The sequence below is a fragment of the Somniosus microcephalus genome, chromosome 5, assembly GCF_052327205.1.
Source record: "Somniosus microcephalus isolate GS21.2 chromosome 5, FLI_Smic_1.0, whole genome shotgun sequence".
Lineage (NCBI taxonomy): Eukaryota > Metazoa > Chordata > Chondrichthyes > Squaliformes > Somniosidae > Somniosus > Somniosus microcephalus.
The window spans coordinates 319,240,064-319,263,157 of record NC_140991.1 but is presented as its reverse complement, the minus strand read 5'-3'; the positions used below and the strand labels follow the sequence as shown (position 1 = coordinate 319,263,157).

The 23,094-nt window shown below is 47.0% G+C and overlaps 1 protein-coding gene across 1 annotated transcript in view; it reads left to right on the top strand.

Moving 5' to 3' along the window:
• ulk4 (unc-51 like kinase 4) overlaps positions 1-23,094 on the top strand; it is a 585,662-nt gene that overhangs the window by 435,784 nt on the left and 126,784 nt on the right. Inside the window, exon 30 of the mRNA XM_085989398.1 lies at positions 9,338-9,443. Within this exon, the coding sequence (XP_085845524.1) occupies positions 9,338-9,443 (106 nt within the window). The remainder of the gene's footprint in view (positions 1-9,337; positions 9,444-23,094) is intronic.

The following is a 23,094-nucleotide window of genomic DNA, read 5'->3' as shown; positions in this document are numbered from 1 at the left end:
TTTGCCTGCCAATCTTTGATTCTATGAAAGACGGCACCTCCGACAGTGCAGCACTCCCTCAGCACTGCACTGGGAGTGTCAGCCTAGATTTTTGTGCTCAAGTCTCTGGAGTGGGACTTGAACCCACAACCTTCTGACCCAGAGGCGAGGGTGCTGCCCACTGAGCCACAGCTGACACCACATGGTTAAAGCTCATGGTTGGTGCTGAGGGGATCTGTCCGCTTATCTATAGTATTAAAAAAGTTGGGCGAGTGTCCTTCCTGGTGAGATGATTGATCCATAGCAACAACATGAATGTAAAATCTTCTGTGTCATGGTCACTGGTAGTCACGTAACCGTTTTCTCTAATCATGTGCTTACCAGAGTCCTCAAGCCTCCTGGAAGGTCAAGAACCCTTATGAGTAAAAACCTATTTGTGGCAGGCTTCTTCAGTTTTATTAACCTCTCTTACATTTGCCCATTCTGAAGTTTAACTCTGCACTCGCTAACCTGTTCTTGTGGCTTTGCGAATCAGATCCAAAAATTCTGAGCATTTTTATAACTTTGGATCTCTCGTTCATCTTTCATTCACACTCAATTTGTATTTGTAACCTTTCACTCGCTGAATTAATCCCCACAAGCCATTCTGCAGTTTTGTGGATTGTCGCTGCCTTTTGGATCGGCGTGATCAATTCTGGAGACATCGCCATTTTCATTCCTATTTGACTTTGCCTCCATGTTTATATAAAAACAGCTCACCAGCGGACAAAGAAATAATTGTGGGCTGCCGCAGCCTCGAGCAAGTTTTCGGTTCGGGGAGAGTTTTTCTTCTTGCCTCTATTTTTTGCATGTGGCATAAAGTGAAATTTACACAAAACTGGTCAAAGTGCTGCTGGCATTGCGATACATCCGAATCGTCTACAAATCTCTTAGACCCTCTCGAGTTTCTAAAGCTATGAAACGCTTTGTGGGGGGGCTGGTGGAAACCTTGGAAAACCTTGCTTTTTGACCCTTTCAGCTCAGTTCTAATTTGAGTTCAAATCATTTTCTATGGAGGGGGCGGGGGGGGTGGTGCAGAGAAGTAATCTAAATGATTCAGTAAAACAATAGGTCTTTAAGATTATGAAAGGGGTAGACGTAGAGAAGATGTTTCCACTTGCGGTAGAGGCCAGAACTAAGGGCCATCAATATAAGACGGTCACTAATAAATCCAATCGGGAATTCAGAAGAAACTTCTTTACCCAGAGAGTGCTGAGAATGTGGAACTCGCTACCACAGGGAGTGGTTGAAGCGAATAGTATCGATGCATTTAAGGGGAAGCTAGATAAGCACATGAGGGAGAAAGGAATAGAAGGATATGTTGATGGGGTGAGGTGAAGGGGAGTGGGAGGAGGCTCGTGTGGAGCAGAAACACCGGCACGGACCAGTTGGGCCGAATGGCCTCTTTCTGTGCTGTTAATACTGTGTAACGCCAATACTTTTTCATTTTCTCTGTGAGCAATGCCACAGGAGTTCAACGAGTTGTTCACATATAACTGATTGTTGAAGTTTGAGTGTATTTGTTATTCATTCATGCACAATGAGCGTCTCTGTGCTGGAGGCAGTACATTTTAATGAGCGAACTAAACCCACACACAAACAAGATGGTAATTTCAAGTTTAATTATGATTCACAGAAGAAGCAATGTTTTGCCAAAACTGCTCATTGCAGTGTTCACACATCACTGTCTCCAGCTTAATAACTCACCTGTGCTCCTTAGATAAGTTTATTGCATCATATAGAAGAAAAGTTTGCTGTTAACTCATGTGTGTTGGTAAAGAATTGTGTAACAGTTATTTAGATAAAGAGCATAAATAGAAGATCACTATTAAACTGTAAGAAGTTATAGTTTAAGTTTTTTTTATTCATTCTCAGGATGTGGGTGTCGCTGGCAAGGCCAGCACTTATTGCCCATCCCTAGTTGCCCTTGAGAAGGTGGCGGTGAGCCGCCTTCTTGAACCGCTGCAGTCCGTGTGGTGAAGGTGCTCCCACGGTGCTGTTAGGGAGGGAGTTCCAGGATTTTGACCCAGTGACGATGAAGGATCGGCCGATATATTTCTAAGTCAGGATGGTGTGTGACTTAGAGGGGAACTTGGAGGTGGTGGTGTTCCCATTCGCCTGCTGCCCTTGTCCTTCTAGGTGGAAGAGGTCGTGGGTTTGGGAGGTGCTGTCGAAGAAGCCTTGGCGAGTTGCTGCAGTGCATCTTGTAGATGGTACACACTGCAGCCACGGTGCACCGGTGGCAGAGGGAGTGAATGTTTAAGGTGGTGGATGGGGTGCCCATCAAGCGGGCTGCTTTGTCCTGGATGGTGTCGAGCTTCTTGAGTGTTGTTGGGGCTGCACTCATCCAGGCAAGTGGAGAGTATTCCATCACACTCCTGACTTGTGCCTTGTAGATGGTGGAAAGGCTTTGGGGAGTCAGGAGGTGAGACACTCGCCGCAGAATACCCAGCCTCTGACCTGCCCTTGTTGCCACAGTATTTATGTGGCTGGTCCAGTTAAGTTTCTGGTTAATGGTGACCCCCAGGATGTTGATGGTGGGGGATTCGGCGATGATAATGCCGTTGAATGTCAAGAGGAGGTGGTTAGACTCTCGCTTGTTGGAGATAATGATTGCCTGGCACTTCTGTGGCGCGAATGTTACCTGCCATTTATCAGACCAAGCCTGAACGTCGTCCAGATCCTGTTACATGTGGGCATAGCCTGCTTCATTATCTGAGGAGTTGTGAATGGCGCTGAACACTGTGCAGTCATCAGCAAACATCCCCACTTCTGACCTTATGTTAGAGGGAAGGTCATTGATGAAGCAGCTGAAGATGGTTGGGCCTAGGATACTGCCCTGAGGAAATCCTGCAGCGATATCCTGGGGCTGAGATGATTGACCTTCAACCACCACAACCATCTTCCTTTGTGCTAGGTGTGACTCCAGCCAGTGGAGCGTTTTCCCCCCAATTCCTAATGACTTCAGTTTTACTAGGGCTCCTTGATGCCACACTCTGTCAAATGCTGCCTTGATGTCGAGGGCAATCACTCTCACCCCACCTCTGGAATTCAGCTCTTTTGTCCATGTTTGGACCAAGGCTGTAATGAGGTCGGGAGCTGAGTGGTCTTGGCAGGACCCAAACTGGGCATCAGTGAGCAGGTTATTGGTGAGTAAGTGCCGCTTGATAGCACTGTCGACAACACCTTCCATCACTTTGCTGATGATTGAGAGTAGACTGATGGGGATTTGTCCTGCTTTTTGTGGACAGGACATAGCTGTACTGGAACAGCTTGGCTAGAGGCGCGGCTAGTTCTGGAGCACGTCTTCAGCATGATAGCCGGGATGTTGTCGGGGCCCATAGCCTTTGCTGTATCCCCGTTTCTTGATATCACGTGGAGTGAATCGAATTGGCTGAAGACTGGCTTCTGTGGTGGTGGGGACCTTAGGAGGAGGCCGATATGGATCACCACTCGGCACTTCTGTCTGAAGATGGTTGCAAACGCTTCAGCCTTGTCTTTCGCACTCAAGTGCTGGGCTCCACCATCATTGAGGATGGGGATATTCATGGAGCCTCCTCTTCCCATTAGTTGTTTCATAGTCCACCACCATTCACGGCTGGATGTGGCAGGACTGCAGAGCTTTGATCTGTTCTGTTGATTGTGGGATCGCTTAGCCCTGTCTATAGCATGCTGCTTCCGCTTTTTAGCATGCATGTAGTCCTGTGTTGCAACTTCCCCAGGTTGGCACCTCATTTTTAGGTATGCCTGGTGCTGCTCCTGGCATGCTCTTCTACACTCCTTTATGAACCAGGGTTGGCCCCCTGGCTTGGTGGTAATGGTAGAGTGAGTGATATGCCGGGCCATGAGGTTACAGATTGTGGTGGAATACAATTCTGCTGCTGCTGATGGCCCACAGCGGCTCACGGATGCCTAGTTTTGAGCTGCTACATCTGTTTTGAATCTATCCCATTTAGCACGGTGGTAGTGCCACACAACACGATGGAGGGTGTCCTCAGTGTGAAGACGGGATGTCTCCACAATGACTGTGCGGTGGCCACTGCTACCAATACTGTCATGGACAGATGCATCTGCGACAGGTAGATTGGTGAGGACGAGGTCAAGTAGGTTTTCCCCTCGTGTTGGTTCTCTCACCACCTGACGCAGGCCCAGACTGACAGCTATGTCCTTCAGGATTCGGCCAGCTTGGTCAGTAGTGGTGCTATCGAGCCACTCTTGGTGATGGACATTGAAGTCCCCCACCCAGAGTACATTCTGTGCTCTTGCTACTCTCAGTGCTTCTTCCAAGTGGTGTTCAACATGGAGGAGCACTGATTCATCAGCTGAGGGAGGGCGGTAGGTGGTAATCAGCAGGAGGTTTCCTTGCCCATGCTTGACCTGAAGCCATGAGACTTCATGGGGTCCGGAGTCAATCTTGAGGACTCCCACGGCCACTCCTTCCCAACTGTATACCACTGTGCCACCACCCCTGGTGGGTCTGTCCTGCCGGTGGGACAGGACATACCCAGGGATGGTGATGGAGGAGTTTGGGACATTGCATGTTGAAAAAACTTTGTCGATCGTCCCGTGGTGTTGCAGGCGAGGTTTCAGAATCAATGTACTATGTAGAATTACATAGAATGCGCAGCACAGAAACAGGCCATTCGGCCTAACTGGCCTGTGCTGGTATTGCTGAATTGCGATTAGAAGGCAGGAGATAATTGGGTTCAGAGAGATTTAGGTGTCCTCGTAGAGGAAACACAGCAAGTTAGTCTGCAGGTACAGCAAGCAATTAGGAAGGCAAATGGCATGTTGGCCTTTATTGCAAGGGGGTTAGAGTTCAAGAGTAAGGAAGTCTTGCAGCAATTGTTCAGGGCTTTGGTAAGGACCTGGAATACTGGGCACAGTTTTGGTCTCCTTATCTGAGGAAAGACATTCTTGCCTTCGAGGCAGTGCAACGAAGATTCACTAGATTGATTCCTGGGATGAGAGGGTTGTCCTATGAGGAGAGATTGAGTAGATTGGGCCTATACTCTGAGTTTAGAAGAATGAGAGGTGATCTCATTGAAACATATAAGATTCTGAGGGGGATTGACAGGGTCGATGCTGAGAGGTGGTTTCTCCTGGCTGGAGAGTCTAGAACTAAGGGGCACAGTCTCAGGATAAGGCGTCGGCCATTTAGGACTGAGATGTGGAGGAATTTCTTCACTCAGAGGGTTGTGGATCTTTGGAATTCTCTGCCCCAGAGGGCTGTGGATGCTGAATCATTGAGTATATTCAAGGCTGAGATCGATAGATTTTTGGACTCTAGGGGAATCAAGGGATATAAAAATTGAGCGGGAAAGTGGAGTTGAGGTTGAAGATCAGCCATGATCTTATTGAATGGCGGAGCAGGCTCGAGGGGCCGTGTGGCCTACTCCTGCTCCTAATTCTTATGTTCTTACGATCCAGGGCGTGCATTCATATTTCAGTCCCCATTTTGAAGTCCTACATTTTGTCTGTGTTTTTAGAATTTGGGAAGTAGAGTTGGTGGGACAATCGAGATTTCTCCGCAGTCCAGGCTGAGGAGCTGGGAGACACAAAACTGAGGTGCTACAGCACCACCACTGGTGGGAGGGAACAATTACAGCATGACACAGAAAACTTCTGTCATAACTGTAGACTTAGGAATTCATAATGGCAAAAGTTGACACAAAATTGTGATTAAAAACATGATAACGGGAAGTAAGATTCTGTAGGCAGTCAGTGCGCACCGATGTAAGATTTTAAATTTATTATAGATATGTGGAGTTATTCCAATTTTTAAAAAAAATTCCCCACTTCTCTCCTGAAGACGCATAATCGTGCTGGGCTACAGCACCAAGACCACCAGCCGTCTCCCCAGAACCTCGATAAAGTGGCCATTCTTCACATCTAAATCTGGACAGTGAGTGTTGATGGACTAGTTGACCATCACGAATAGCACAACTTCAAAAAGAAAAGAAAGACTTGCATTTCTATCGCGCCTTTCACGACCACCGGACGTCCCGAAGCGCTTTACAGCCAATGAAGTACTTTTTAAAGTGTAGTCACTGTTGTAATGGAGGAAACGCGGCAGCCAATTTGCGCACAGCAAGCTCCCACAAACACCAATGTGATATTGAGGAGATAATCTGTTTTAGTGATGTTGATTGAGGGATAAATATTGGCCAGGACACCGGGGAGAACTCCCCCCTGCTCTTTGAAATAGTGCCATGGGATCTTCGACGTCCACCTGAGCGGGCAGACGGGGCCTCGGTTTAACGTCTCATCCGAAAGACGGCACCTCCGACAGTGCAGCGCTCCCTCAGTACTGCACTGGGAGTGTCAGCCTAGATTTTTGTGCTCAAGTCTCTGGAGTGGGACTTGAACCCACAACCTTCTGACTCGGAGGCGAGGGTGCCGCCCACTGAGCCACGGCTGACACTCAAGGCCCACACGTACACACTCTCTGGCAAGGGTCACTGCATAGCATGCAGGAGCCAGTATTCTGAGTGTTTGTCCCCTAGCACAGAGACTCTGGGACTAATCTTACTGCTCTCATTGTTGCCCCCCTCAGATTAGCCAACACAGCACAGACCAAAGAAGGTGAGCCCTTCCTTCTGGTTTGTGTGCCTCAGTGCCTCACCAGGCAGTGTAAGTACCCACTCAGCCATTCGTCGAGCCAGTAGACCCTCCATACCCTTGACCGTCACCCACTATTCTGCTGCCTGTCTCCTAACCCACACCATGTCCCATTCACTCATCACCCCTGTGCTCGCTGACTTAGATTGGCTCCCGGTCCACCAATGCCTCAAATTTAAAATTCTCATCCTCGTGTTCAAATCTCTCCCTGGCCTCGCCCCTCCCTATCTCTGTAACCTCCTCCAGCCCCACAACCCCCCGAGATCTTTACATTCCTCGAACTCTGGCCGCTTGTGCATCCCTACACCCTGCGCTCCACCATTGGCAGCCATGACTTCAGCTGTCTAGCCCCTAAACTCTGGAATTCCCTCCCTAAACCTCTCCGCCTCTCTCTCCTCCGTTAAGACCCTCCTTAAAACCGACCTCTTTGACCAAGCTTTTGGTCACCTGTCCTAATATCTCCTTATTTGGCACCGTGTCAATTTTCGTCTGATGACATTTCTGGGAAGCGCTTTGGGATGTTTTCCTACGTTAAAGGCGCTATATAAATGTAAGTTGTTCTGTTCTTGTCCTGTGGGGTTTTTTCTGTCACTTGCTATTATCTGGCTGAAAGAACAGAGATAAATTCCTCCCACGGGTCTACAACCAGAGGAGTCATTTCTATGCACAGATAAGGAGGCTTGACCCATCCTTCAATTCTGTTCTCTCTCCCTCTCTCTGGAGAAACACTCCCTACACCTGAAACTGCCTCTGAACAATTTTCCCCAACGGCCCACATGGACCAAGAATTCTCCATGTGGGAAATTTTAAGCCTCGGTCCACGTCCTATGATTCTGTAGCCGAGAACATTGAGAGGCCGGTGTAGTATTGCCTTGAGTCTGTCAAACTCCAGATTTTTTACTTTAACGTAAGGTATGCATCCAGGCTGATCCATTACTGGTCTTCAAACTATAAACGTTTCAAATTACTATGTATATGTTTTTAGAATGAGAGCTTTCAACCTGAGTATTTAGCTGTTACTCCTACCCTCTTCTCACAATAACATTATGGCGTAGATTTTGTCGTATTGGCAGGCTTCAGACTCGAGTGACTCGTGGGGGCTTTGGACAGTCTCACATAGAAGCACGCTGTTTGCACCCAGTTTTCCAAGTTTAGTTCCTTTGCAGAGATTCATGCAGATTTAGACGAGTCCAGGAAGCACACTCGTGGTGGGAGTGGAAAATTGCATGTAAGCGAAATTTGAAGGGAAGGAGGCAATTAAAGGGAAATGTCAGGACAGCGGGATACAGATGCAGCCCATGAGCCCAAGTGCTCCCCTATGAAGCATTTCCCCTGTAAGTAAAGTAATTGATAGAAGGGTTAGAGGGTGGTAGAGGCAGAAACCCTCATCGCATTTAAAAAGTACCTGGATATGCACTTGAAGTGCCGTAACCTCCAGGGCTACGGACCAAGAGCTGGAAAGTGGGATTAGGCTGGAGAGCACAGATACAATGGGCCAAATTGCCTCTTTTTTTTATTCGTTCCTGGGATGTGTGCGTCGCTGGTAAGGCCAGCATTTATTGCCCATCCCTAATTGCCCTTGAGAAGGTGGTGGTGAGCCGCCTTCTTGAACCGCTGCAGTCCGTGTGGTGAAGGTGCTCCCACAGTGCTGTTAGGGAGCGAGCTCCAGGATTTTGACCCTCCTCCTGTGCCGTGAATTTCTATGAAAATAGAGGGATACAAATTCTGAAAGCCTCCTGAAAGCATCTCAGCCTATTCGCAGCCTTTCCCAAGCGGGAAGGGAAAGAGGACTAAGAAGTGACGGGCAAAAATGAACGTGAAGGAAATTCAAGGTGCAAGGATGACCCCCTCCACCCAGGCAAGTAGCCAAGCAACCGAGCACGTGATCTCTCGTCTAATCGTTGCTGAGGTGGAGTTGCTGCTGCACGAAGTGATTGCACGGCAGGTTGCCCTCTGTGCTGCTCTGCCGCTTTCTCCACATAGGTTGGCATTGCAGCATGGTCACAAGGAGGTGCAGCCAAGTTTCAGGCCACTGCCAACAGTTACCGACGCTAGACGTGCCAGCCTTATGCAGTGGTCCTGGAAGCTCTGCATCTGGCTCTGTGTTGAACCAGACCCTGTGGTTCCTCATGGTCATTGCCAGATATGTGTCTCAGAATCTGGACCCCGTAAAGGTAGTTCGCGCAGGTCGTAGCCAGATAGATGTATCAGCGTCTGCAGATAAAGTTGGTGGCAACTTGCTGGGTGCATGCAACTGCTGCTGTTAATGACGCAGGCATGTCTTCTTTCAGGCAGTCACACACACACACTCACACTCACACTCTCTCACACACACACACTCATACTCACACTCACACTCTCTCTCACACACACACTCCCACACACTCACACACACACACTCACACACTCACTCTCACACACACACACTCCCACACACACACTCACACTCTCACACACACATACACACTCTCGCACACTCACTCACTCACACTCACTCACTCATACACTCGCACACACACACTCACTTGCACTCGCACGCTCACACTCACACTCTCACAGACCAGCTATGCACTGCAAACTTGCACTGCAGACCATTATTCTACATGTACTACTGTATGCTTTTTGTTATCATGCTCTTTAGGTTGCATTTATATATTTTTTCTAGTTTTTGCAATCAACTTGTTTATCTGATTCACAGGAGCACCAGGACAATGTGCTAGGTACTGCCATGCAAAGTATGGTGTTACTATTCAACAACCTCATTGCCTATAAAGATGCCAACATGAAAATGCTTTACGAACAAGGTATGTAGTTGAGCTTTTGTCTTTTTATATTACAGAATGTGTTTAGCTTTAATTTGAAAACTTGAAAAGAGGTCAATAACCAGGGGGCACAGATTGAAAGTAATTGGGAGAAGGATTAGAGGGGAGTTGAGGAGAACTTTTTTCACCCAGAGGGTGGTGGGGGTCTGGAACTCACTGCCTGAAAGGGTGGTAGAGGAGAAACCCTCATCGCATTTAAAAAGTACTTGGATATGCACTTGAAGTGCCGGAACCTACAGGGCTACGGACCAAGAGCTGGAAAGTGGGATTAGGCTGGGCAGCTCTTTGTCGGCCGGCACAGACACGATGGGCCGAATGGCCTCCTTCTGTGCTGTAAACCTCTATGATTCTTTTCAGTTTCATAAATTCATATTTAACTATTCAGAAAACATTCTATTTAGAGACTTGATTTTCGCAAGCAGGTTTGGTTTTTAAAAAAAATCCCAATGCTCTGGTTGATTACATTTTGGTTAATTGATAAATGGATTGTGTCAAAAGCAATTATCATCGTTTTATGGCCTGGTGTAAAATTAAGCTGTTGTCCATCTGAAGTGTTACCTGTTTTAGTAGCTAATGCAATTATTCTTAATATTGTTATCACAACCTCCTGTGCATTAATAAATTAATTTTAATATTTGAAATGGTATATTAAAAATAATCTGTTATCCCTAAATATTTGTCTATAGTTTATTTTTGTTTGTTTTTCGATAATATCCCCAGCTTGCCTTTGTATTCAGTGTAAGTGTACTGATTCCATGAATCCTTGTACTGCTTTAAAACATACTCCGTGCAAAATTACATTTATATTTGTGTTTAGCAACCTGTAAATATGTAATTAAATTATATACTTGCCGCACAACGACATTACTTGTGATTAATCCTGTTTTTCTTTTAACTGAAGTTATTAAAGAAAGAAAGACTTGCATTACTATAGCGCCTTTCACGACCACCGGACCTCCCAAAGCGCTTTACAGCCAATGAAGTACTTTTTGAAGTGTAGTCACTGTTGTAATGCTGCCCTTATCCTTCTAGGTGGTAGAGGTCGCGGGTTTGGGAGGTGCTGCCGAAGAAGCCTTTGTGAGTTGCTGCAGTGCATCTTGTAGATGGTACACACTGCAGCCACGGTGCGCCGGTGGTGGAGGGAGTGAATGTTTAAGGTGGTGGATGGGGTGCCAATCAAGCGGGCTGCTTTGTCCTGGATGGTGTCGAGCTTCTTGAGTGTTGTTGGAGCTGCACCCATTCCATCACACTCCTGGCTCATGCCTTGTAGTTGGTACAAAGGCTTTGGGGAGTCAAGAGGTGAGCCACTCACTGCAGAATACCCAGCCTCTGACCTGCTCTAGTAGCCACGGCATTTATGTGGCTGGTGCAGTTAAGTTTCTGGTCAGTGGTGCTCTCCCAGGCTATTAATGGTGGGGGGATTTCTCCTCCACTAATCCACCCAATGGAATCATGGCAAACAATATGGAAAATTTGAGTTTTGAGGTTTACCACCACCTCACAGCCCTGACCAGGATTTCTGTCCCACCTGAACCACTGCTAGCCGCTCCTTCCCTGCCTGCCGCATGCAAATGGTGGCAGGGTCCAAGTCCCCAGGGGATTTACCTTCTTACCACCCTAGTTACCGCTGCTTCCCAGGTTACCATGTGGAAGGTAGGCCCCAGGAGGTGGCAGCAAAGTCCCAGAGCTCCCCCAATAGAGGGAGCAGGCTCCTCTCCCTCCAGCCAGGCCCAGAGTCTTTCTTACTACTTACTAACGCCTTGACCTGCAATGGGGCCTTCCTTCCGATCAGCGGGATGCTTCTACCCCTTTTGAGGTCCCCTTCTGGGATTCTGCACCGATGGGGTCCCTTTTGATGGCAGTAATCTGACGAGAGAGGGGTCAGATCACCTCAGAGCTGTATTTAACAAAGAAAGAAAGACTTGCATTTCTATAGCGCCTTTCACGACCACCGGACGTCCCCAAGCGCTTTACAGCCAATGAAGTACTTTTTGAAGTGTAGTCACTGTTGTAATGTAGGAAACGCGGCAGCCAATTTGCGCACAGCAAGCTCCCACAAACAGCTGTGTGATAATGACCAGATCATTTGTTTTTAGTGATGTTGGTTGAGGGATAAATATTGGCCTGGAAATATTTAAATAAATAAATATTTAGCTATTAATTTGTAAGTTGTATTTAAATACATGACTAAGTGGTAATTGGGGAGCAGTGCACATGGGATTGCTAAAACTCATAATTCATTTCCAAATCTGGCAATTTTTGTAATTTTTAAAAATTTTAATGCTTGCAAGCCACACTGGAAATATAAACACAGAGCTTTCTACATATTTAATTTTCTTGTACGAATAGTAAGCGTTTAAAAAAAAAAATGCAAATCACCAGACTCTGGAGTGAATCAGACACGTCGGAAAAGCTGAGATAAGAAGGCATTTCATGTCATAATTTTTGCATCCTGGATTATGTGGGTAGGGTATTTCTGATCAGTCGTCTGGTTGCCGAGGGGTTGTGATCCTGTCCATTTGCATGAAATGTCATCGTGAGAAACAGGAACGATTTGTCAGTGTGATAAATACTTTTCCAATAAATGTGGAAATGTTCTCTTCGGTGTTTGATCCCGGTTCTAGCTAATCCAAATTTTAATCATTCATGGACTATCCACTAGTTGTGGTGCATGAATCTGGCTCTGTCTCCACAAGGTTGGACACACCTGCCCTAAGCCAGCATGATGAGAAATAGTTTCTCAGTACCTCTTACCAGAGTCCATTCTGCCTCCTGTGCCCTCCTCACCGAGAAATAAAAGTAATGACTTCAGATTTTTAACCTTTGAATATCAAATATCCTTTGGCTTCAAAAGGTGACAGCCATCTCTCAGTAGGTAGCACCCTCGCCTCTGAGTCAGAACGTTGTGGGTTCAAGTCCCACTCCAGAGACTTGAGCACAAAATTCCAGGCTGACACTCCAGTGCAGTGCTGAGGGAGTGCCGCACTGTCTGAGGTGCAGTACTGAGGGAGTGCCGCACTGTCTGAGGTGCAGTACTGAGGGAGTGCCGCACTGTCTGAGGTGCCTGCCGTCTTTCGGATGAGACTTTAAACCAAGGCCCCGTCTGCCCTCTCAGGTGGACGGAAAAGATCCCATGGCCACTATTTCGAAGAGCAGGGGAGTTATCCCTGGTCTCCTGGCCAATATTTATTCCTCAATCAACATCACTAAAGCAGATTATCGGGTCATTATCACATTGCTGTTTGTGGGAGCTTGCTGTGCGAAAATTGGCTGCTGCGTTTCCTACATTACAACAGTGACTACACTTCAAAAAGTACTTCATTGGCTGTAAAGTGCCATGGGACGTCCTGAGGTCATGAAAGATGCTGTATAAATGCAAGTCTTTCTTTCTTTGCAAACATATTTCAGAGGTTTGTTTAATTGGGACACTGGAGTACAATACTCCTCAATTAGGAGACCTGAGTTTGAATCTGAGTGTCAGTCATACTAAGGCCTTCTCTATAGGGCAGATTTTCCAGCCTTGGTTATGTTATCTGGGGAGGGGAGATTATAAGTGGCTCTTTTAAGCAGATGTCCTCGTGGGCTGATGGTGGTGCAGCATTGTTGTCCTACAGGCTGAGTTTAGCTTTTCCGACTGAGCACAGTGGTGTGGATGTAAGGTACAAGGTGACAGGAAGAAAATTGTGGAATGGAATAAAATACAGAAGCAAATCTGCCCTTCATCATCTGCGAGGAAAAACCCCATGAATTTGAAATACCAAGTGTTAGAAAGTACGGTTAGAAAGGTTAGTCACTTCACAAAATCAAGGCACAGGTGTTAATTCGCAATTTGGAAACCAGCTACAAAGCACGATTCTTTCCTCAGCTTTATTTTGATGTTGAATTCCTTCCGTTTTTATAACCAGATAACTTTCTTACACATACTGGTTAGACAAATCTCTCTTGTGTAATGACATTCAGTGAAACCTGAATCCAGTGTCCAGGCTGGATTTTCGAGAGGTGGTGCGACAGTGCAAAAAAAAACCACAGCTTATCCTAACTCTGTAGTCACTTTGAAGATAACAGTTTGCTGTTACTCGCTTCTGTCTGTACTGCAGCTCTGACAATAGGCCCTTTGTGAGCTGTTTCTGAAAATATATAGCAGCAAGTGGCACACTCCTGTCAGAATATTAATATGCCACTGCAGTAAAAATTCATATTGGGAAGCCAGAGTAGTTCTGCCCAATAGAGATTTGTATTTGACAATGAACTGTGTTATATAGACACAAACTAGGGTTGTATTCCCTGGAACCTAGAAGGTTGAGTAGTGATCTGATCGAAGTTTTTAAGATATTAAGGGGAACAGATAGGGTGGAGAGAGAGAAACTATTTCCGCTGGTTGGGGATTCTAGGACTAGGGGGCATAGCCTAAAAATTAGTGCTGCAGTACAGACAGAAGCGAGTAACAGCAAACTGTTACCTTCAAAGTGCCTACAGAGTTAGGATAAGCTGTGATTTTTTTTAAATTAGAGCCAGACCTTTCAGGAGTGAAATTAGGAAACACTTCTACACACAAAGGGTGGTCGAAGTTTGGAACTCTCTTCCGCAAACGGCAATTGATATTAGATCAATTGTTAATTTTAAATCTGAGATTGATAGCTTTCTATTAACCAAAGGTATTAAGGGATATGGGTCAAAGGCAGGTATATGGAGTTAGGTCACAGATCAGCCATGATCGCATTGAATGGCGGAGCAGGCTCGAGGGACTGAATGGCCTCCTCCTGGTCCTATGTTTCTTATTGATCAATTTTAACCCTTTGAAGATCCTAAGCAATTTTGTACATGTTTAACAAGTGCTTCCTCGTTTTGAGCAAGTGTTTCCTTTCTTCTTCTTCTTAGGCAGTCCCTCGAAACCGAGGATGACTTGCTTTCACATTAAAAATGAGTTCTCAGGTGACTGATGAGTCCAGTGCGGGACCTACAGTCTCTGTCACAGGTGGGGCAGACGGTGGTTGAAGGGGTGGGTGGGTGGGGTGCTTGGGTTGACTTGCTCTGCCTGCGCTTGGCTTCCGCTTGCTCCCGGCGAAGAGACTCGAGGTGTTTGGCGCCTTCCCGGATGCTTCTCCTCCACTTTGAGCGGTCTTGGGCCAGGGATTCCCAGGTGTCGGTGGTGATGTTGCACTTTTTCAAGGAGGCTTTCAGGGTGTCCTTGAAGCATTTCCTCTGCCCACCTGGGGCTCTCTTGCTGTGTCGGAGCTCCGAGTAGAGCACTTGTTTTGGGAGTCTCGTATTGGGCATGTGGACGATGTGACCCGTCCATCGGAGCTGATGGAGCGTGGTCAAAGCTTCGATGCCGGGGATGTTGGCCTGAGCGAGAACACTGACGTTGGTGCGCCTATCCTGCCAATGGATTTGCAGGATCTTGCGGAGGCAGCGTTGGTGGTACCTCTCCAGTGCTTTGAGGTGCCTGCTGTACATGGTCCATGTCTCTGAGGCATACAGCAGGGCGGGTACTACTGCTCTGTAGACCATGAGCTTAGTGCCGGGTTTGAGGTCCTGGTCTTCAAACACACTCTTCCTCAGGCGACCGAAGGCTGCACTGGCACACTGAAGGTGGTGTTGGACTTCGTCATCAACGTCCGTCCTTGTTGACAATAGGCTCCCGAAGTATGGAAAGTGGTCCACGTTGTCCAAGGCCTCATCGTGGATTTTGATAATCGGGGGGGCAGTACTGTGTGGCGGACACAGGTTGGTAGAGGACCTTTGTCTTACGAATGTTTAGTGTAAGGCCCATGCTCTCGTACGCTTTGGTGAAGGTGTTGACGATGGTTTGGAGTTCGACCTCCGAGTGTGCGCAGATGCAAGCATCGTCTGCATACTGTAATTCGACGATAGGATGGGACGACCTTGGATCTAGACTGGAAGCGACAGAGGTTGAGCAGTTTCCCGTTTGTTCTGTAAATTAGCTCTTTGTCAGAATTGGGTCTGTGGTGGAACCGTTGGTCAGGATCACGGCTTGCATGTTGTCGTGAAGCAGGCGGAGGATGGTGACAAACTTTTGAGGGCAGCCGAATTTGAGGAGGACACTCCATAATCCCTCACGGTTGACAGTGTCGAAGGCCTTTGTGAGATGAAAGAAGGTCATGTACAGCGGTTGGTGCTGTTTCCTGCATTTCTCTTGTAATTGACGTGCAATGAAGATCATGTCCATTGTGCCCCTTATTGGGCAGAATCCGCATTGCAACTCTGGGAGGAGCTCTTCAGCCACTGTGAGAAGGCGATTGAGGAGGATTTTTGCGATGACTTTCCCTGTGGCAGACAGCAGGGAAACTCCTCTGTAATTACCACAATCAGACTTGTCACCTTTCTTGAAGATGGTCACAATTACGGCATCTCTGAGATCCCCTGGCATGCACTCCTCCTTCCAGATAAGAGAGATGAGTTCATGAATTCGCGCCAGTAGTGCTTCTCCACCATGCTTTAGTGGCTCGGCAGGGATTCCATCTGCTCCTGAGGCCTTCTTGTTCTTCAGTTGTCGGATGGCCTTTTCAACCTTCTGAGCAAGTGTTTCCTTTATGCATTGATAGGAACGCATCCGTCCCAACTCACCCTCTCCTGATGGCAACAGCACAGATCATTACATAGAATCTATAGCATAGAAACAGGTCATTCAGCCCACCTGGTCTATGCCAATACTCGAATAGCGCCTCCTTCCCCTATGATTACCTCTTCCCTCCCTCCCTCTCTTCCCCACTCCCTCATAAATGCATTAAGCCTCCCCTTAAATGCATCAGTGCTCTCTGCTTCCGCCACTCCTGGTGGCACCAAGTTCCACATTCGCACCACCCTCTTGTGTAAAGAAACTCCATGTAAACTCTTTATTTGATCTCTTAGTAGCTATCTTATATTTACGTCCCGGTGATGTTACCATAGCATAAATGCAGCCTAAGAGTGGCCAATTAGACAAGGTATTGGATGATTGCCAACGCCTATTGAACCCATGTCACTGCCTTGTTATGAATCAGTGCCTTCAGGAGAGGAGGGGAAGAATTGGGGATGGGAAGAAACAATATGCCGTCAGTTTCTAAGCAATGTACTGCCCAGTATACATTGTATCTCAAGAACAAAACCCTCCTTGTATTTTAACTCATTGACTGCACATGGCATTATGAGCTCATCGCTACTGTTCATCCCACATCCACTCTGCACAGCTGCAATGAAGATGCAATCTGGAGTCTTGTGAGAAGCAGAAACGTTGCCTTGGATTGAAGCCAAACACCAGTTTCAGCAGTGAATGAACTCATTTGTTTTTTGGTAACTGCTGTTTTCGCGTTGCAGTTGGTATTGACTTTACTGATCAGTTTGCTTCCCGTTCAGTCGCTGACTGATGGATGGCGATCAATTACACATCTTTCCCTGACATCTGTAATTTCGGTGTGTTCGCTACCTCAGTGCTCAAAGGTGTTTTAAAATAAATCCATTCTATAAGACGTCCAGGGGGGGGAAAAAGAAAGACTTGCATTTCTATAGCGCCTTTCACGACCACCGGACGCCCCAAAGCGCTTTACAGCCAATGAAGTGTAGTCACTGTTGTAATGTAGGAAACGCGGCAGCCAATTTGCACACAGCAAGCTCCCACAAACAGCAATGTGATAATGACCAGACAATCTGTTTCAGTGATGTTGATTGAGGGATAAATATTGGCCCCAGGACACCGGGGAGAACTCCCCTGCTCTTCTTCGAAATAGTGGCTATGGGATCTTTTACGTCCACCTGAGAGAGCAGACGGGGCCACAGTTTAAAGCCTCATCCGAAAGACGGCGGACAATGCGGCGGTCCCTCAGCACTGCCCCTCCGACAGTGCAGCACTCCCTCAGTACTGCCCTTCTAACAGTGCAGCACTCCCTCAGTACTGCCCCTCTGACAGTGCAGCACTCCCTCAGTACTGCCCCTCCGACAGTGCAGCACTCCCTCAGTACTGCCCCTCCGACAGTGCAGCACTCCCTCAGTACTGCCCCTCCGACAGTGCAGCACTCCCTCAGTACTGCCCCTCCGACAGTGCAGCGCTCCCTCAGTACTGCCCCTCCGACAGTGCAGCGCTCCCTCAGTACTGCCCCTCCAACAGTGCAGCGCTCCCTCAGTACTGCCCCTCCGACAGTGCAGCACTCCCTCAGCACTGCACTGGAGTGTCAGCCTGGACTTTTGTGCTCGAGTCTCTGGAGTGGGACTGGAACCCACACACTTCTGACTCCAAGGCAAGGGTGCAGCCCACTGAGCCACGGCCGACACGGAGAGGGGGGGGAAGACTTCAACTATGTACCCTTTGATTTTCATTGTGCTAAACTTTCCTGCTGAATCATTTTAATCATCCACATTCATTCACCCTGCTTATTACTTACAAAATAATGGATACCTTGCAAAAAGGTCAAGTGGGTAAGGACCGAGACTTTCAAGTCACGTTGTAAGCCAGGAGAGTGATTGACACACGCATCATCAAGCATCAATTGTGATACTTGGCATGTAACTCCATCCTCGGAGTATAATTTCAGCACAAAGATTGAACATTGTAATTCTGCTGCTGCTATATAGCCTCAGCATATCCTCTTCATACTTAATGAATGGAACAGTCATAGCTCGCTACTGTTTTTTTGGTCTGGTTAATGCTGTGTGCTGTGTGAGAGTATTGATTTATTCTCAGTCCTGCTGTGTTCTCTGGTTCTGATGATTGTATTGCTTGGAGGCCATCACATAAAAATGCAGGAGATTGAGGTTCAGGTGTCAAATTGCCAAACGAGCATCGTGGGAAGAATTAAAAATCTAAATAAACTGTCAGATGTAGCACCTGTATTAGAGAGAATAACACTACTTCTGATTTCATGGGCATTAGATGGAGAAAAGATTAAAAGGAGCTCAGGAAGTTACTGTTCTTAGAGTTTGAAGTAGTTATTTTTACTCATCCCGACATATCTATATTATTTCAAAAATTGTATGTTAGCGCACACTTACTGTCCAGAAGATTCACTTCCTTTTGAGCTTCCTACCTCATATCCGACATGGACTGGTTGGGCCGAATGGCCTGTTTCTGTGCCGTATATCCTATGTAATATCCATTCCATAACTAAGACCGTCCATTTCCACCTCCATCGCTCGTCTCCGCCACTGCCCCAGCTTATCTGCTGCCGAAACCCTCATCCATGCCTTGGTTATCCTAGACTTGACTATTCCAGCGCACTCCTGGCCGGCCTCCCACGTTCTACCCTCCATAAACTTGACTTCATCCAAAACTCGGCTGCCCCGTGTCCTAACTCGCACCAAGTCCCGTTCACCCATCGCCCCCTGTGCTCGCTGACCTACATTGGCTCCCGGTTAAGCAACGCCTTGATTTTAAAATCTCATCCTTGTTTTCAAATCCCTCCATTGCCTCGCCCCTCCCTATCTCTGTAATCTCCTCCAGCTCTGTAATCCCCCTAGGTATCTGCACTCCTCTAATTCTGGTCTCTTGAACATCCCCGATTTTAATTGCTCCACCATTGGTGGCCGTGCCTTCAGCTGCCTGGGCCCTAAGCTCTGGAATTCCCTCCCTAAACCTCTCCGCCTCTCTCTCCTCCTTTAAGACACTCCTTAAAACCTACCTCTTTGACCAAGCTTTTGGTCACCTGTCCTAATATCTCCTTATATGGCTCAGTGTCAAATTTTGTTTTGTGGATAACGCTCCTGTGAAGCACCTTGGGACATTTTATTCCGTTAAAGGTGCTGTATAAATACAAGTTGTTGTTGTCACAATGTTATGTCACCCTTTGGTTAACATTTAATAGTGAAATTCTTTGCATAATCATATTGCATCACCCTATGTAAACAGTAGTCTAATGAATCAATCGAAATGATGTAACAAAAAACTTCTGTCCACCATTTTTTCCTCAGTACAGTCCCCACCATTTACACCGTCTTCCGCTTATCTCAGTCAGCTGCCTATATTGGGCAAATGGTGCGATCCATTTGCCGTTGCCATAGGTGTCAATTACAACGGCGCCGCTTAAAACGTATTAAGCGCAGCGGCTATTTCGGAAGTTCTAACAGCTGTTCAGACCTCGACATTACCTGCCGTTCAAAGTCCTAACCCCCATCCCCATGGTTTCCAGAACTCCTGCCACTGCTGCGAGCCCTTCTGTTTTAGATGACAGCCATAATCCGTTTTAAAATGAACATGACTCGGCCCGTTTAGTTAACTCGCCTACAGACACCTTCAGTCTGCCCCCGTCGCAGTCTGGCCGCCCCTTAAGTGGCTCCAGGGCTTTAAGTTGCTGAGGGCGAACTGACGTGAAGAGAGCGGGATCCCTGTGAGAGCAGAGCGCTCTTCGTCTCTCGCCCCGTGCCTTTCCTCCAGCAGTGAGAGCCTGTGGCCTTTGCACAGGTGAATGGTATCAGCCCCTGATTTTACACTTGCCCATTCTTTCACATCTAACCATGTTCTTCTTTTCCTGCCTTTTGACCTGTAGCCATTAATCGTACCAGACCGTAATGCGAATAAGTTCTCCGTGACTCCTAAATAATGTGTCTACAATATGAATGTTTCTGTACGGTGCAAACCTGTGCTGGTATTTTTCTTCAAATCCCACGCTCCTGCTCCCTCCTTTCATGTTTCTCATTTTCAGGAAACTATCTAATTCCCTTTTAAAATAATTTATGGACTCTGATTCAACAATAGATTGCGGCAGAGCACAGCTGTGTAAAGAATGTTTTCTAATCTCACCTTTAAATCACAATCAGCTTCATCTTTTCTCTGTTCTCTTGTGGCGGTTCAAGGACCCTCTCGCTAATCTTTATTCTTGCACAACTACTTTTCACCAAACGTCTGTCGGATCACAACTCTCGTGTCTTTTGAGGTCGAATTTTCACATCTGTACATCGTTGTTGATCACTTTTTATCACCAGCTTGATTTTACAGTTGCAGGAAAAGCTCATTAATTTTATTAAACACTTCTTTTTGAATCGGATAAATACTTGAAGGAGAAAAAAAAATTGCAGGAAGGAGTGGGGGAGTGGGACTAACTGGATTGCTCTTCGAAAGAGCCGGCGCAGACTTGAACGGTACGACTGGCCTCCTTCTGTGCTGTACTAATCTATGATTTTCAGCCTCTACTTTCTGTTTAACCTCTTTGCTGTTTCTGAGGTTATTGGACTACACAAGTACCACTTGCTCTACTTTCATATTTACAGTGTCAGCTGTGGCTCAGTGGGCAGCACCCTCGCCTCTGAGTCAGAAGGTTGTGGGTTCGAGTCCCACTCCAGCGACTGGAGTACAAAAATCTAGGCTGACACTCCCAGTGTAGTGCTGAGGGAGTGCTGCACTGTCGGAGGTGCCATCTTTCGGATGAGATGTTAAACCGGGGCCCCATTTGCTCTCTGAGGTGGATGTAAAAGATCCCACGGCACTATTTCGAAGAAGAGCAGGGGAGTTATCACCGGTGTCCTGGCTGATATTTATAACTCAAATAACATCACTAAAACAGATTATCTGGTCATTATCACATTGCTGTTTGTGGGAGCTTGCTGTGCGTAAATTGGCTGCCGAGTTTCCCACATTACAACAGTGACTACACTTCAAAAAGTGCTTCATTGGCTGTAAAGTGCTTTGGGACGTTTGGAGGTCGTGAAAGGCGCTATAGAAATGCAAGTCTTTCCTTTGCACTCAGGTCAGCTTTTGACCATTCCTTTCTCTTTGTGATTAACATTGACTTCATCACCTTGGCATTTATTTTTAATCTGCCCTCCAAGCTTCTGTGATTTTTACCTTTTCACATTTGTGGTATTCATCACATTAGTTACAACTTTCACGATACACTTGTGCTTTTAATTACACAGCAGCCGCTACAGAAATTATTTCTTGCTCATTTCAAATTTGAATGTAGTGAGAGAATGTGGACAACTGCACAAAAACTGATGTCAAACTATAATACGGTAATTTTATGAAATTGCACACCTCCCATGATTTTTATCCCTTAATTTTAATAATTCCCAGAATGTGGGCGAGGCCCCCCTGTGAGGAGCACAATTTCACAACATTACTCCTGATATTCTTTGAGTAAATGAAAATCAATGGTTTTTATTTTGTTCTCGAAATTCTATCACTGTCATCAGAGTAAATGAGTACGGGGATTTGGAACATGCTGGGGGAACCAGTTTTCCACAGGTTCGGTTGGAAACACAAGGAGCTGTTCTCCCAATCAATGTATTTCCTCTCCTGCCCCCTCCTCTACTTGGTTTGAAGCTGTACAACGGATCAGTCTGTGTTTTCTGGAATATAATATCTGCAAAGCTATTTGTTGTTCCTTCCAACATTCCGACATCCTTTCATTGAATCGTAGAAATGTATGACACAGAAGGAGGCCATTCAGCCCATCGTGTCTGTGCCGGCCGAAAAAGAGCTCTCCAGCCTAATCCCACTTTCCAGCTCTTGGTCCGTAGCCCTGTAGGTTCCGGCACTTCAAGTGTATATCCAAGTACTTTTTAAATGCGATGAGGGTTTCTGCCTCTCCCACCCTTTCAGGCAGTGAGTTCCAGACCCCCACCACCCTCTGGGTGAAAAAAGTTCTCCTCAACTCCCCTCTAATCCTTCTCCCAATTACTTTAAATCTCTGCCCCCTGGTTATTGATCTCTCTGCTAAGGGAAATAGGTCCTTCCTACCCACTCTATCCAGGCCCCTCATAATTTTATACACCTCAATTAAGTCTCCCCTCAGCCTCCTGTTCCAAAGAAAACAACCCTGGCCTATCCATTTCTTCAATGGTTTATGCTGAGGTACCATTGTGCAGACACCAGTAGCCGCTTAGTACCTCATCCAAGTTGGTCGTCATTTATGATATAAACAGTAAGGCCTCGATTTTCATTGGGCCGTGAGGCGGGCTTTTAGGCGTGCGAGGGGTTCAAATTGGAAAATCTAGGGGTCGTGACCCCCCCGCCTCGTTCCCGCCTCTACGCCATTTTAACCTAGATGTGTCTGATTGACCCGAATCAGCCCCGCCTGCAACAGGCAGGACTGGTCTTTAGGGCCCTTAAACAGCACTAATTGGCTTTTATAATCCCATTTTAACAGGCCCTTGCCTGTTTAACCCTTTTCCCACGTAAAACACGCCTGGTGGGGATGACGCCTGAAAACCTGGCGTGAACACCATTAACTTGCTGACTATCAGCTGCAGGTCCAACATTAAAGAGGATATTTTATCAGTCATCATTTGCAGGTGGCAGGACTTTGTTGTCTCAGGTCTGGGGAACTTTTACCAGGCCTAGCCACACCTGTGGAAGTTTGGAGCCTCACACACTTCTCCAGTGTGACCTCCTGCGAGACCCCACTCGCCACCCTCGCTCAGCGCTTCCTCAATGGAGTCATCCACCAGAAGCATGGGAGCCATTTATTTCCTTCCCTTCTGGGCATTAGATGAGGAAGAAGACCAGCCAACTAGCACCAACAGCAGCAGCACCAGCAGGAACGCCAGCAGGAGCGCCAAGCTGCTGCTCACCCACCTGAAGCTGCACAGGCCAGAAGGCTCCAGCGCTTGGAAGTGGCTTGAGAGCACCTTGCTGCACATCGGGGCCATGAGGACCCATATCTGCACTGGCAGTCCTACTCAGAAGGACTTCCATGAAGGTCTGGTT